The following is a 14,412-nucleotide window of genomic DNA, read 5'->3' as shown; positions in this document are numbered from 1 at the left end:
CTTGGGTTTTCCCTTCCCCATAAGCTTGACCTTTGAGCCTCAAGGCCAAAATTGAGAGGAACTATATATTAACCTAAGATTACTATTCCTATTTCCTAAAGCAAAAACATTTTTTAGGGAATGTTTCTTCATATTTTTCTTTCTATTCTTAGAGTTGTACTTTGTAAAACAAGTGGAAACTTTTGAGATCACTTTTTCAACCCCTTTATTTATGGAGGAAACCCTGGTGGCGTAGTGGTTAAGTGGCAGTTTGAATCTACCAGGCGCTCCTTGGAAACTCTGTGGGGCAGTTCTACTCTGTCCTATAGGATCGCTATGAGTCGGAATCGACTTGACAGCACTGGGTTTGGTTTGTTTTTTTGGGTTATTTATGGAAGGGATTGGTACCCAAAGTCACACATTGAGCTAAGGACAAACCTGCCCCCGAAATCAGGCCTCCTGGCTTGTGGGCTAGGGTTCTTCCCAATGGAACAAGTGCCTTCTTATTTGTTTTTAACTCTGCCAAGGGAACATAGAGAACCTCAAATTGTTTTTTTATTTTTTTGTTTTTAATACATATTGCATATGGTACCCCCAGGAGAGGGTATTAGCAGATACTGCTATATAATATTTACCAGAATTGGGCTGCAAGATAAAAACATATCAAAGAAAAATAATCAGAGAAGGGGAAGAGAAAAATATCGTACACACATGCATATAAATTGAATGAGAAAAAATACAGAAATGTGGGTAGGTAAAAATGAAAACATTTTTCTTCCCTCTCTCAAAAGCCATTCTGTATCAAAAATTTTAGTGTTTGAAATCCAGGGTATTATTCAAAAACCCTAATGTTTGATATAACTACTTCCCTTCCAAGAATCAGTTGTCTTTAAATATTAAAATGTGACATTTAGCTTGAGATTGGAGTGATCAAGCAGCTTTGAAAACACTTTTTCCTAGGTCCTCTGGACCCCTCGGGTGCTGCCAAATGGCGTCGAATTCTCACGTGTCAGTCCAGATGGTGAGGAAGGCTACCCTGGAGAGTTGAAGGTCTGGGTGACATACACACTGGATGGTGGGGAGCTCATGGTCAACTATAGAGCACAGGCCAGTCAGACCACACCAGTAAATCTGACCAACCATTCTTACTTCAACCTGGCAGGCCAGGTAAGTGAACTTGCCTCTTCTCTCTAGCTATAACCCACGTGCATTGTGGAATGATCGTGGGAGTGGCTGGAGAGTCCCACCCAGGGTGTAATTACTTGGGTGATAGAGTCATCCCCATGATCATGAAGAGTGCCCAGCAGACCATCTGATTCATAGGAAGTGCTCAATAAATGGAAGTTATAGAGGAAGATAGAATGAGCACATTGTGCTGCCCAGAGAATTATCTGTTCTCAGCACGCTTCAGACAAGTAATGAGCTATTTCAGTTGCTTCCTCTTATTTAATTGTTATGTGTGTTTGTATTTGCTTCCCCTGTTCTACTCCTACCCCCAAGAATTACTTCCAATTAAAGTGTATTCCAGGAGTCCTTGGGTGGCCCAAAAGGTTAAGTGCTTGGTTACTAACTGGAAGGTTGGCAGTACAGACTCACCCAGAGGTACCTCCAAAGAAAAGCCTGGCAATCTGCTTCCAAAAGGTCACAGCCATGAAAACCCTATGGAGCAGTGTCCTCTGCATACATGGGGTCACCATGACTTGGACTCTACTTATGGCAACTGGTTTTTTTTCTTTTAAGATGTCTTCTGCTCTTGCTATTTGGAAATGTGCTTAGCACAACCCCTCTCTTGTAGTCCCTTTATATATGCTGCCAGCATTTGAGGAGCCCTGAGTAGTGCAGTGGTTAGAGTGCTTGGCTGCTAACCAAAAGGTCAGCAGTTCAAACCTATCTGCCGCTCCATGGGAAAAAGATGTAGCAGTCTGCTGCCATAAAGATTTACAGCCTTAAAGATCGTGTAAGGCAGTTCTACTCTGTCCTGTAGGCTGGCTGTGACTCAGAATCGACTCAACAGCAATGGGTTTTGGCCAGTATTTATGTGCGCCCACTGTGCAGCCCACTTCAGTTCCTGGTGGCCAGTCCTGCCCTGCACAGTAGAGTGGAAAGAGCATTGCACTTGAAGTTAGAAGACTGAGTTCTTTAGATTAATAAGCAAAATCTCCATTTCATAATAATCGCTACCTATTATTTGTCAACTATTCCATAAAGATTTACAGCCTTGGAAACCCTTTGGGGCTGTTCTACTCTGTCCTGTAAGTTCGCTATGAGTCGTAATCTACTCAACAGCAGTGGGTTTGTTGCTGTTGTTGTTTTTTTTTTTTTGTCAGCACCTGTTAAAAACGCTTTATCAAGTTATTGATAAAGACACTGAAATCAATCCAAAGATAAACCCCAATGGGAGGATATTGAAAATGTCAACCTAAGACCATGTAGAGTCACTCCCCTCTAAGCTGTCTCATTCCCTCCTAATGCTAACATTTTAGCTTGTTGAAGAAGAGGCTATCAAATGATACAGAATAAAAAGCTTAGCTGAACTCTGTAGATTATCTCTGTTACTTCCTTATCTGGACAACTTGCCATTACCCACTACTATACTTGAATCGTTTTGGCATGATTTACTACCCCAAGGCGAAGTTCACAGCTACCCAGTAATATCTTGCATTTTTACACTGTTTTAGGAGTTTGCTGATCATCTGCTAATTCTTTTCTAAGATCTTCTCAAGTAGTATGAGTTAATTGGCTCTTATACTATTTCCAAAGTTCTGCCTTTAAAAATGAAAAAGTGGTCATTCACTTGCTTGTTCCCTAGCTTCAAGGACTTCCACCATTCTTCTTGAGATCTTAAAAACAAATAAACAGTGCCTGTAGACATTTTTTTTGTAGACATATCTGTATACATGTTTATGAATGCTGCACATATATTCATATATATAATAAAGCATATAGGGGGCACAGTCACAGATACCTCCCAGAGATAACCAAACACCTTGCAGGATAGGTTTACTGGGCTTGAAGGGTTAGAACCACAGTTTTGCAGGACATCTCAGTCAATTGGCACAACATAGTCTATAACGTTTATATTCTACATCCTAGTTTGGTAAGTAGTGTCTGAGGTCTTAAAAGCTTGAGAGTGGCCATCTAAGATACAACTGTTGGTCTCTATTCGTCTGGAGCGAAAGAGAAAGAAGGAAACCAAAGACTTAAAGAAGAAACTAGTCTACAGGACCAATTGCCTATACAAACACAGCCTCACCTGTCCAGAGACCAGAAGAATTAAATGGTGCCCAGCTACCACTATCAACTGTTCTGACTGGGGCCACAACAGATGGTTCCAGATAGAATGGGATAAAATTATAGAACAAAACTCACAGTCATAAAAAAAGGCCAGACTTACTGGATCAGCAGAGACCTGGGAAACCCCTGAGACTGTCGCCCTGAAATACCCTTTAGACTTTGAAGTGGATACCCTTTAAACTTTGAACTGAAAGTACTCCCGGAGATCACCTTTCAACTAAATAGCAGATTGGCTCATAAAATAAACAATATCACCCATGAGTACTGTGCCCCTTTTATACTAAAAAAAAAAAAAAAGAAAATTATCTGCTTGAGATTAAACGGTCAACATTTAGCCAAAAGCAAACAAGAGAAGGTCACGTAGGACCGGGAAGCAAAAATAATGGGACTGGAACAGCCAGCATGGAAATAATGAGCATATTGATGCCATGTGGAAAATGTAATCAATGTCACTGAACAATATGTGTAGAAATTGTTAGATGAGAACCTAATTTGCTGTGTCAACTTTCACCAAAAACTCAGTAAAATATTTTAAAAAAAGAAAACAAAATCAACACCGCCAAACGCCCAACCATAAGAGTCTCTGCAATAATGTGTAGTAATGTGAACTTATTTAAAGGAGTTCAAAAAGAAACTCAATACATATAGAACAAAATATGAATACCTTTATTAGGTAGTGGGTTATGGTCATTTTTCACTACTTAACTGTATTTTTCTATAATTAAAACAGAGAAACAAACCCATTGCCATTGCTGACAAGTCAATTCTGACTCATAGCGACCCTATAATTAAAAAATATCCTGTTTTATAATGGGAGAGATTCAGAAATAGAAAGAGAAGTTATGCTTGAAGTATTACATCTGCCAATATGTGTCAATGAAGGAGACAAAGCAGGAGCATAGGGCTCACGAAGGTTCTTTCTATTCATCTGGCAAGAGGACCCTTCTGACCAGGGTTTTCCATCCTTTCAATCCAACAAGGACTTGTGATAAGTATTTCTAAGTCTCTTGCCAGAGGCTGAATAGTTTCCCAGATCATAGATCCCACCCAGGATCTCCCTTCCTTGTACTATATTAAAAAAAAAAAAAATTTTTTTTTTTTTTTTGTTTAGGTAGCCAAAAATCCAAAACCAATCCTGTTGTTGTCGAGTCGATTCCAATTCATAGCAACCCTATAGGACAGTAGAACTGCCCCGTAGGGTTTCTAAGGAGTGGCTTGTGGATTCCATCTTAGGTTAAAAAAAAAAACCAAACGCACTTCCGTCGAGTCGATTCCAACTCATAGCAACCCTATAGGATAGAGTAGAACTGCCCCATAGAGTTTCCAAGGAGCGCCTGGGGGATTCAAACTGCTGACCTCTTGGTTAGCAGCCGTAGCACTTAACCACTGCGCCACGAGGGTTTCCATAAAGTAAGTACAGCTCAAATCCACAGCCACCAGCTTAAGGGTTGAGGGTAGGCAGGGACCTCCAGCCCTTTGGGGTGTTCAGGTAGGAGTGGACAGTCACCAGGGTTGTGATCAAGGGGCCACTGCATCTCCAGAACATCTCTCGTCCTACCTAGAGAAGCGTTATCATCTATCCCAAATGCTCCCTAGGGAAATAGCTCAAAAGTGGATGTTTAAAGTAGTCGGCTCATCTTATGTCTTTTCGTTCATTTTTAGTTTGATAGGCAGTATTTTTGTTCTACTTGGGGCCCAAGCATTGACAATTCATCACACGTAAGTTTGAGTGTTGAGCGTGTGGGGCAGGGGAGAACTGTGTTTTTCAAAGAACGGAAAAGGTGTGTAAGTTGCAGTTTGGTTTTGTTGTTGTTTCGTTTGCTGTTCTATCCTATACCTACCACAAAACTGGGAGAATGTGTTTTTTATTGAAACTTTACCTAAAGAGCTCTGAAAACAGGCCTAGGTGAACTTGAAATGGAAAACAGTAGCTGTGGTTCAGGTTTAACTGGGTTGGTATGTTACCAAGGGCGCGTATACTTCCATCTTTCCATTCTGCTTCCTCAGTATTTTGGCTTTTGTCTTCAGGCTTGTTCCCTCACGGTCACAAGATGGCCGCCACAGCTCTAGGAGTCACCTCCTTTATATACATCCAGAGTCAGAAAAAATCATACCCAGAGACAAAAAAGGACCTACTCCTTTTTTGCATATCTCTAATATTACCTTTTTAAGAACAAGAAAAACCTTTCCCAGAAGCCCCTCAGCAGCAGATTTTCCCTCACATTTCACTGGTCAGAAGTATGCCCCATGCCCTGCCTAACCCAACCACAGAAAGGGAATTAGACCATCGTGATTGGCTTAGGCCAATCAAAAATCTAAATTCACCCCCTGGGGCTGGGGAAGGGGAGTCTCCTTCCTTAAATATATGGCCTAGAATAGGATGAATAAACAAACCAGGATTCTGTTAAGGGGTAAGTGAGTGCACTAGCAAAGGGGTTGCTTTGGCTTTTGGGTAATAACTGATAGTGTCTGTTGTATCCTGGTAAAGGTGATAAGAGCTGAATAAAGGCAGTGGTAGTGGCAATGCCCAGAAAGGTCTTTAAGGCCCCACACAAGCCAAAAAAAAAAAAAAAAGAGAGCCATAGTAGACTATAAGTGGTTAATGTTACAGAACCAGTAGCAGCTGAGCAACGTTAACCAAAACAAACACCGAACTCGGAGATGGGCCTCAAGAATTATTTGTGAATCAGCATTTCTTGCCACATTTTCATCAGCCTTGAAAGGAAATGAATCCAACAGTAATATTCTGCTTGAGTGGACCATGCCTTTTTCCAGGCCAGAAGAGCTGTAAAATGAAGCATCCTTCCCTTTAATGAAGAATGTTAGTGCTGAGTAGTGACCCGATGATGACCGTTAAGTCAGGGGAGCTCAGTAAGTGTTCCCTTCACTCCCAGGCTGCTTCCTAACATCTCAGACTCATCAGCTTATTTGGTGTATGGTTTTCACGTTGAATCACTAGCTTCCTGCCCTAGTACTAAAACACAAACAGGAAAAGGAATTTCCTTTTATTAAAAAAAAAAAAAAAAAAAAAAGCTTTATTCAAAATAGTAAAAAACTGAAAACAGCCCAAAAGTCTATCAGCAGGAGAATAAATAAAGAAGTTGAGGTATATTCGTACAATGGAACACTATTCAACAACAAAAAGGAACAAATTACAGATGCACACAACAATATGGATGAATCTCAAAAGCATGATTTTGTGTGAAACAAGCAAAACACAAAAGGGTGTATACTGTATTATTCCTTTTATATGAAGTTCTGAAACAGGCAGAACTAAATGTATAACAATAGAAACCATTACAGTGTTGTCCTCAGTGGGGCTGGGTATTAACTGGAAAGGGAGCTGGAGGGAAACTTCGGGGCAGTGGAATGTTCTGTATCTTGACTGGGATGCATGTATTTGTCCCAGCTCAGAACTATACTCTGAAAGTCTGCGTTTCATTATTTGTGTCTTACATCTTAACTAAACGTATATTTATATAAATAAATACATGCTTACTTATTTCTTTTAAAGGAAAGGCTGCACCTGAGGAAACGGTCTGAAGACCTGTATAAATGCTAGGCCAGGAGCCCAGAGAAAGAGCCCATCTCCTCTAGGCTCCAGCCCTACTCACTGGCTTCGCTTATTCTTGAGCATTTACTAAGCAAAACCCTTCACCCAGATCCCCTTCCACATCTGCCACGAAGCTTTAAAATATACTACTATTAATAGTAAAAAATAATCTTTTGATTGGGAACATACACAGGTAAAGTATTTTCCAATTTGCAAACATCACAATAGGCCTTAACTGTTTCTCACAAGAACTCTGGAGGCATCATTATCCCAATTTTATATCAAAGAAATGAGATTCTTGGAGGTTAAGTAATTTCCCTGGGGCCATTCACTGAGAACCAGAACTAGATCCAGGCCCTCTGACCATTGACCAGTGCTTTTTATACAAGCCTCTGACCCCCCCGGGAGAGCAGGCTACATCTTTATGTAGCAGGTGGGCAACCTCCCAAAAGCAGGAACCCTGTTCTGACTCCTGTGCTTCTGTCGCAGGGCAGACAGTGGGTCCTCTGGGCGGGAGGTAGGTCAGAGAAAGGGTGGCAGTGAGCCTTGGCTGTCCAGGGCCTGTATGTGACTGGGCACCACTCTCACTGTTCTAGTTTCCTGGCACGTGAGGAGAGTAGAAAACACCCTCTGCTAATAAGCCAAGGTCCAAAACGCTTTCAAACCACTGAGGTCTCTCTGACTTTGCACCTTCATAATCCCATTTAGAAAAGACAGTGCATACTGGGGTCGTACTTGAAAATGTGCTCTAAATTTATCAGTGGCTATTCTGAGGCCCTGTCTACCTACACTTAAGTGAACGTATTTAATCATTAGTCAGAGTCGAATGGGATTTTTAAAGTTTTTGTCAATGTCTAAAAATATGTCTGTAAAAGAAGTTCTAAACCAACTACATAAAATAAGATTAAGCATTAAATCTTCTTCTCTTTCTCTACTTTTTCTCTCCCAGGGTTCTCCAAATATATATGACCACGAAGTCACTATAGAAGCTGACGCTTTTTTGCCCGTGGATGAAACCCTGATTCCCACAGGTTGGTCAATTTAAACTATAAAGGTAGGCTGAGCTGGGCTATGGTTTGAGGAGCCATGAAAACTTCATTTACGTAAGATCGTTTTCCTGGCCTGCCAAAATGCCTATAATTGCCATTATTAGTCATTTATTTTGGTTAAGATTGGGAGACCATATAATTTATCATCCACACCAGGACACTTTTGAACGAGAAAGGAGATGCTAGTAATGGTTAAGCCAGGACAACAAGCATAAACCGGGAAAGCTGAAAGCAGACCGAGTCATGTGGTCACCCTTGCTGAGGCTTTAGACTCTAGAAGTCCTCTGCTACCAGGTAATCTGTTACTGCTTAGCACCTCAGCAAAGATGATTTTACTGTACGTTACCTCACCAATGCAGAACACTGAAGGAATACCACGTGGTTTTGGATAGAAGTGGAGAGGATGGGATGAGTGTACCCTGAAGAGGCGGGTACAGATAAGTTGCCTCTGAGACACAGTCAGGAGAACAGGGCCAGGCAGGGAGGGCTGAGTATCAAAAGGGAAGGTACGTGCTACCAAAGTCAGACTGTATTTGTGTGTGTCTCCTGGGTTAACTTGATTAAGATCATCTTGGTTATCACTAATTTGGTTCAAATAGGCAAATCTGTAGTGACAGAAAGTAGGTTAGTGGCTGCCAGGGACTGGGGGAGAGGGTGAATGGGGACTGACTGCTCACAGATATGGGGTTTGTTTTGGGGTTGATGAAAATGCTCTGGAGTATACAAAATACTAAAATATACGAAAAATCTGCTGAATCATATACTTTAAAATGGTTAACTTTATGGCATATGAACTATATCTCAAAAAAAAAAAGCTTGGTTCACACTGTCATCTCCAGGAGTGAGTGGTGTAGTTTATTCTAAATCATACGTACACCTCCATCTGCCTCCAGCAGTCAGGTGGAAAACAGGAGATGGCTGGCAGGGGTACAGTTATCATTTATGGCAGCTTATGGGAATTAATTTGAAGTAATTACCCCAACTATTTGCCGTGGATTTGATTACAACTCATGGCGACACCGTGTGTGAAAGTAGAACTGTGCTCTGTAAGGTTTGTAGTGGCAGATTTCTCAGAAGTAGAGCACCAGGCCTTTGTTCCAAGGCGCCTCTGAGTGGACTCAAACCACCAACCTTTCGTTTAGCAGCTGAGTGTGTTAACCATTTGCACCACCCAATTACCCCCAAAGCCAAAAAAACCAAACCCATTGCCTTAGAGTCAATTCTGACTCATAGCGACCCTATAGGACAGAGTAGAACTGCCCCGTAGAGTTTCCAAGGAGCGGCTGGTAGAGATAAACGTTCTTAATGGGATTTTGTTGAAATCAAAGATCAGGGGAGGGTACGGGGCATAATCAAAGAGAACTAAAGTAAACAAAAGTAGGCCATGAAGGGAAAGAAGAATAGAAACCTTGAAAGACAAACACTCGCATCAGCTCCTCTTCCCCAGGTGGCCCACTCTCCTCATGCTACCTCTTGGCTGGCTAAGGTCTCCCATTACAGGCCTCTACCTGTGTCTGCCCATGTCTCTGAGGTGTTGCCTCATAGCTCCATTGTCAGAGTGCATATGTTCCGTGTTCCAGTCTCTCAGGGCTCTGTTCAGAGGGTCAGTCCTCTACGAGCCCTCTCTGCTGGTATACATGAAGATCAAGACTTTTCCCTTGTGTTCCCATACTAAATAAGGGTGCTACTATTTTAGTTGTCATCCCTGTTCCATTAAAGTGCTTAATATGGTATAAAATGAGCAATTAAAAGACAAAGGCACCATCTTAACCGAGTAACCAAGGTTTATATCACCAGTAATAAAACGTATTGACATCCCATGCCCCCGCCCCGATATGATGCACTGAGGAAACACATCACTTGTATGGTATTCTGGTCAAAAATGTATAACCACAGTCCAGTCAGGAGAAAGCATCAGACAAAGCCAATTGAGGGACATTTTACAAAATAACTGGCCAGTACTTTTCAAAGGAGCCCTGGTGGCACAGTGGCTAAGTGCTCAGCTGCTAACCAAAAGGTCAGCGGTTCAAACCCACCAGCCACTCCACAGAAGAAAGCTGTGGCTGTCTGTAAAGATTTGCAGCCTTGAAAACTCTATGGGGCAGTTCTGTTCTGTCCTATAGGGTCACTATGAGGCTGAATCAGCTTGACGGCAGCAGGTTTAGTATTCTTCAAAAGTGTCAAGGTCACGAAAGACAAAGACTAAGAAGCTATTTCATAGATTGAGGCGATTAAGGAGACGTGTCAAGTAAATGTAATGTGAGATCCTATATTGGATGCCGAACAAGGAAAAGAACATTAGTGGGAAAACTGGTGAAATCCGAATAAAGTCCATAGTTTACTGATAGTATTGTACCAATGTTAATCTCTTGGTTTTGATAATTGTATCATGGTTATGTAAGATGTTAACATTAGGAGAAGCTGGGTGAAGGGTATGCAGAGATGTACTATTTTTTTGCAGAGATGTACTATTTTTGCAATCTTTCTGTAAGTCTAAAATTATTTCAAAATTAAAAAACAAAACAAAAAACCAGGGGCTTTAAGTAAGATACCATTGGACACCTGCCTTACATTAGCTAAGGGATTTTTGTTTTATTTTGTTTCCTTTAACACAATTGTATTGTGTTTATCACACTGGTAGTTCAAAATTTTTACAGGGAAAAAAGATAAGAATGTGAACCTGCATACCAAACAACAACTTCAGATAACATCAGGAATTTGAAACTCCCCTGAATGCAGTGATTACAAAACTAGTTGAAATAATTGGAGAAATAGAGATAAATGGACTAAGGTTTTTGGCATCACAGTTTTGAATGTTATCTGGGCCCCGGGGCTGGGTTTAAAGGCATTTATGTTTGCCTTGGACATCATGCTTGGTAAAGTAGAGGGTCAGCAAAAGAAAGGAAAACCCTCAACGAGATGCAACAGTGAGCTCAAACATAGCAATGATTGTGAGGGTGGCACAGGACAGAGCAGTGTTTTGTTCTGCTGTACACGGCATCTGGAAACGGTGTAGTGGTTAGGTGCTACAGCTGCTAACCAAAAGGTCGGCATTTTGAATCCATCAGGCGCTCCTTGGAAACCCTATGGGGCAGTACTACTCTGTCCTATAGGGCCGCTGTAAGTTGGAACCGTCTCGACGGCACCTAACGACGACAGCTTCAGAGCTCGTGAAAAATTCTTAATTCCCTTCTACCTATCCATAGATTAGTCAGTCCTACATAAGTTTTGCCCGTTTGCCAACTGATACTTAAACAGAAATTGCAGGTTTTGAGTTTTCTTTCATTTTTTTCTCTTCTTCTTTCTCAGAAATGTGTAAAAAAAAAAAAAAAAAAAGAGGCTAATTATATGATTCCTTTGCACTCCTTTGCTACTGTGCATTTCAGAGACAGATAAACTCACATGTCTGACCCACTTGCAGCACGAACGAATCTCTAACAAATATCATCTGACTCTTGATACTAAGCAAAAGCCCACGAGTAAGTGGCTAATTCTGAGACTGGTCCAAAGGGCCTGCCCATCATTGGGTCACTTAGAAGTCTTTGCAGAGTGCTTCCCTTGTGCTGCTGGGCTCTCCAGGAGTTGGCAGTGTGTAGTAGAGGAGTCAACCAGAATATTATCCATTAGTGCCAGGCTAGATGTAAGCAGAGGTCACTAGGAGACTCAGCACAGAGGGGAAGCAACTGTTGGGGAGGCTCCCTGATAGAGGAGATGAAACCCGTTGTTATCGAGTTGATTCTGACTCACAGCGACCCTATAGGACAGAGTAGAACTGCCCCATAGGGTTCCCAAGGCTGTAGTCTTTATTGAAGAAGACTGCTACATCTTTGTCGCTCAGAACGGCTGATGGGTTTGAACCGTGGATCTTTCGTTCAGCCCCCGATTGCTCTAACCACTGCATGACCAGGGCTCCTTTCTTTGTGCATATGTTCAGTTAAAAGGATGGATAGATAGGTAGGTGGGTGGGTGGGTGGGAAGGTAGGTGGGTGGGTGGGTGTGTGGATGGGGGGGTGGGTAGGTAAGAGTTAGATAAAACCTTAAAGGACAGGTTTGCCAGGCAGTGAGGAGGAGGAAGATGTTTTGGATAAGATGGGTAACCCCAGACAGTGCGGGAACAGCAGAGCAGTTCTGGGCAGGTACTGCACTTCTGAAGCACAGAACATGTGTTTTGAGGGGCAGAAGATGGATGGATGGGCCTGCAGAGATTGCCTGGGACCATGTCAGATCCACATCAGACTCTGCAACCCTCCTGCAATCCCTGTGCTGGCCCTGGATGACCCCAGGCTGACCTGGAGTTCAAGGTGGTTCCATGCAGAACTGACTCACAGGTGTACTGGCGTCCAGATCAGACCTTTTGGTGTTTAGGCAGAACTGGACCACGAGGGAGAGGAGGCCACCTCCTGAGATGTGCTGCAAAGCCTGTTAGGGCAGCCACACTCTCTAAAGACTTCTGGGAATTGATATGCAGTATCTAGAGATTTAGAAACCCTGGTGGTGTAGTGGTTAAGAGCTATGGATGCTAACCAAAAGGTCAGCAGTTCGAATCCACCACACACTCCTTGGAAGCCCTGTGGGGCAGTTCTGCTCTGTTCTATAGGGTCGCTATGAGTCGGAATCAACTCAACGGCAACGGTTTTTTGTATCTAGAGATAGTGGTTTTGCTGAATTGAGAAAAAGGAAGATACTGGCTATCTGTGAGATGAGGTGAAGGTTTATGATAATAATAAACACTTTATATATAATCCACACAGCAACCCTGCGAGGTAGTTTCTGTTACTTTTTCTTATTTAACACATATGGAAACTGTAGGACAAGGAGTTTAAGTAGCTTACTAAAGATCACCCAGTTAACAAGTGGTGGGAAGCTGGGATTCAAACCTAGGTAGTCTGGTATTAGAACTCAGGCTTTTGACTGGACTCACACAGACTTTACAGTGTGATTATATGTGAAGAAGTCTCTCTTAGGAGGAGGGGAAGAGGGGAGAAGAAATAAAAGTAAATTAATTTCTTGATTCTATAGATAGCCAAGACATCATGTAGTCAAGATATTGGAAGGAAGCCCCTCCGCCCCCAGAAAGAAACAAACAAACAAGCAAAAAAAGCTTTTGACAAGCTTTTTTTTTTTTCTCTAGGCTTATCTAATCTTTGTCTGAAGTGGGCTTTGGGTAATGGTTTCAGTTCTGGGTTAACAGAGCATCCGGGGGCCATAGTTTTGGGGGTTCCTCTTTTGACAGGCTTTTGATAGTAGTCAGTTCTTGTTTCTTTTGCCATCTTTTGTATAGGTAGCTCACAGCTTCTCTCATTGTCTCCCCCTGCCTTTAATTAATTTCTACTTTTCTGTGAAGAAAACAGAACACCAAGCTTGTTGAAATTATATTGAAAGAAGAAGAAAAAGTGTCCTAAGAAGCTTTCCTGTAACTGAAGAGCATGAATTTAACTGTCTGGCCTTGTTAGCCTGACAAGGAAGAGAAAGCAAAAAAGGAACAACCCCAAGACAGGCAAATTAAAGCTCAGAATTCTTCTCTGTAACCCTCAGGAGCTCGGAGATCATTGCCCTGTTGCAACATAGTGTGCTTGGTGGCACATCTCTTGTCTCACTGGCTCTTGACTTTCTCAGCTGCAAAATCTTGTTATAATCCAGTTATATTGAAAGTGTGTTTTCTCTGAGTGTGTGCGATGGCTATCTCTGTTGAAGAGAACAGGAAAATCACCTTGGAAAGATTTTCACCAACAGTAAAGAAAAGCTTCCCCACTTCAAGGTAGACATTAGTAATCTGGAACATTGATTTATGGTGGGGCACTTCATTTACGCAATGGTAATGAGTTCATTTGAGACCCTTTTGCCCTCCCTGGGGCTACTCTTTTTTGGTTGTGGTGAAGCTCTACAGAAGTTGGCAGTAGAAAACTACTCTACCACTATGTTGGCATCTCCTGCCTGGAGGGGAGATGAGAGGGTGGACACGAAAAGAGAGAGCGGGCTGTCTCATTAGGGGGAGAGTAATTGGGAGTGTGTAGCAAGGTGTATATGAGTTTTTGTGTGAAAGACTGACTTAATTTGTAAACTTTCACTTAAAGCACAATAAAAAATTATTAAAAAAGAAAGAAAACTACCAACAATTTTGGTCTCCTTGCATAGAAATGGTTTTTACTCCATAAATCATTTCTTTGGCTCACCATCCCAGTCTTCTGCATTCCACCCCCATATTCTTGTCCATTTGTTTGTTTGCTTGCTTGCTTGTTTTTTAAATCTCTCTTCCTAGGGTCATAAAGATTCTCGTTAACTTTCCCTGGTGCTTCTGTAGAGAGAAGTGTCCGTTATCATCATTGTACTGGGGAAACAAGCCAATGCCAGGAACTCTGTAACTGAGTCATAAGAACAGATGGCAACTAAGCCATGTCTCAAGCAAGAGAATGTGTGGTAGATTTGGGGGAAGCTCAGTGCAACATTTTCGCCATGAGCTCTTTTGCCATATCATCTACTTTCTTTGAATCCTGTGTGGGCTTGTCCCACATGTTTCATCTGACAAAATCACAATTT

The 14,412-nt window shown here is 42.0% G+C and overlaps 1 protein-coding gene across 1 annotated transcript in view; it reads left to right on the top strand.

Moving 5' to 3' along the window:
- Positions 1-14,412, top strand: part of GALM (galactose mutarotase) — a 70,244-nt gene that overhangs the window by 18,374 nt on the left and 37,458 nt on the right. The window contains exons 3-4 of the mRNA XM_003416085.4: positions 940-1,146; positions 7,776-7,857. Of these exons, the coding sequence (XP_003416133.2) occupies positions 940-1,146; positions 7,776-7,857 (289 nt within the window). The remainder of the gene's footprint in view (positions 1-939; positions 1,147-7,775; positions 7,858-14,412) is intronic.

Source organism: Loxodonta africana, chromosome 26, assembly GCF_030014295.1.
Source record: "Loxodonta africana isolate mLoxAfr1 chromosome 26, mLoxAfr1.hap2, whole genome shotgun sequence".
Classification (NCBI taxonomy): domain Eukaryota; kingdom Metazoa; phylum Chordata; class Mammalia; order Proboscidea; family Elephantidae; genus Loxodonta; species Loxodonta africana.
This window is presented reverse-complemented; position numbering and strand designations above follow the sequence as displayed.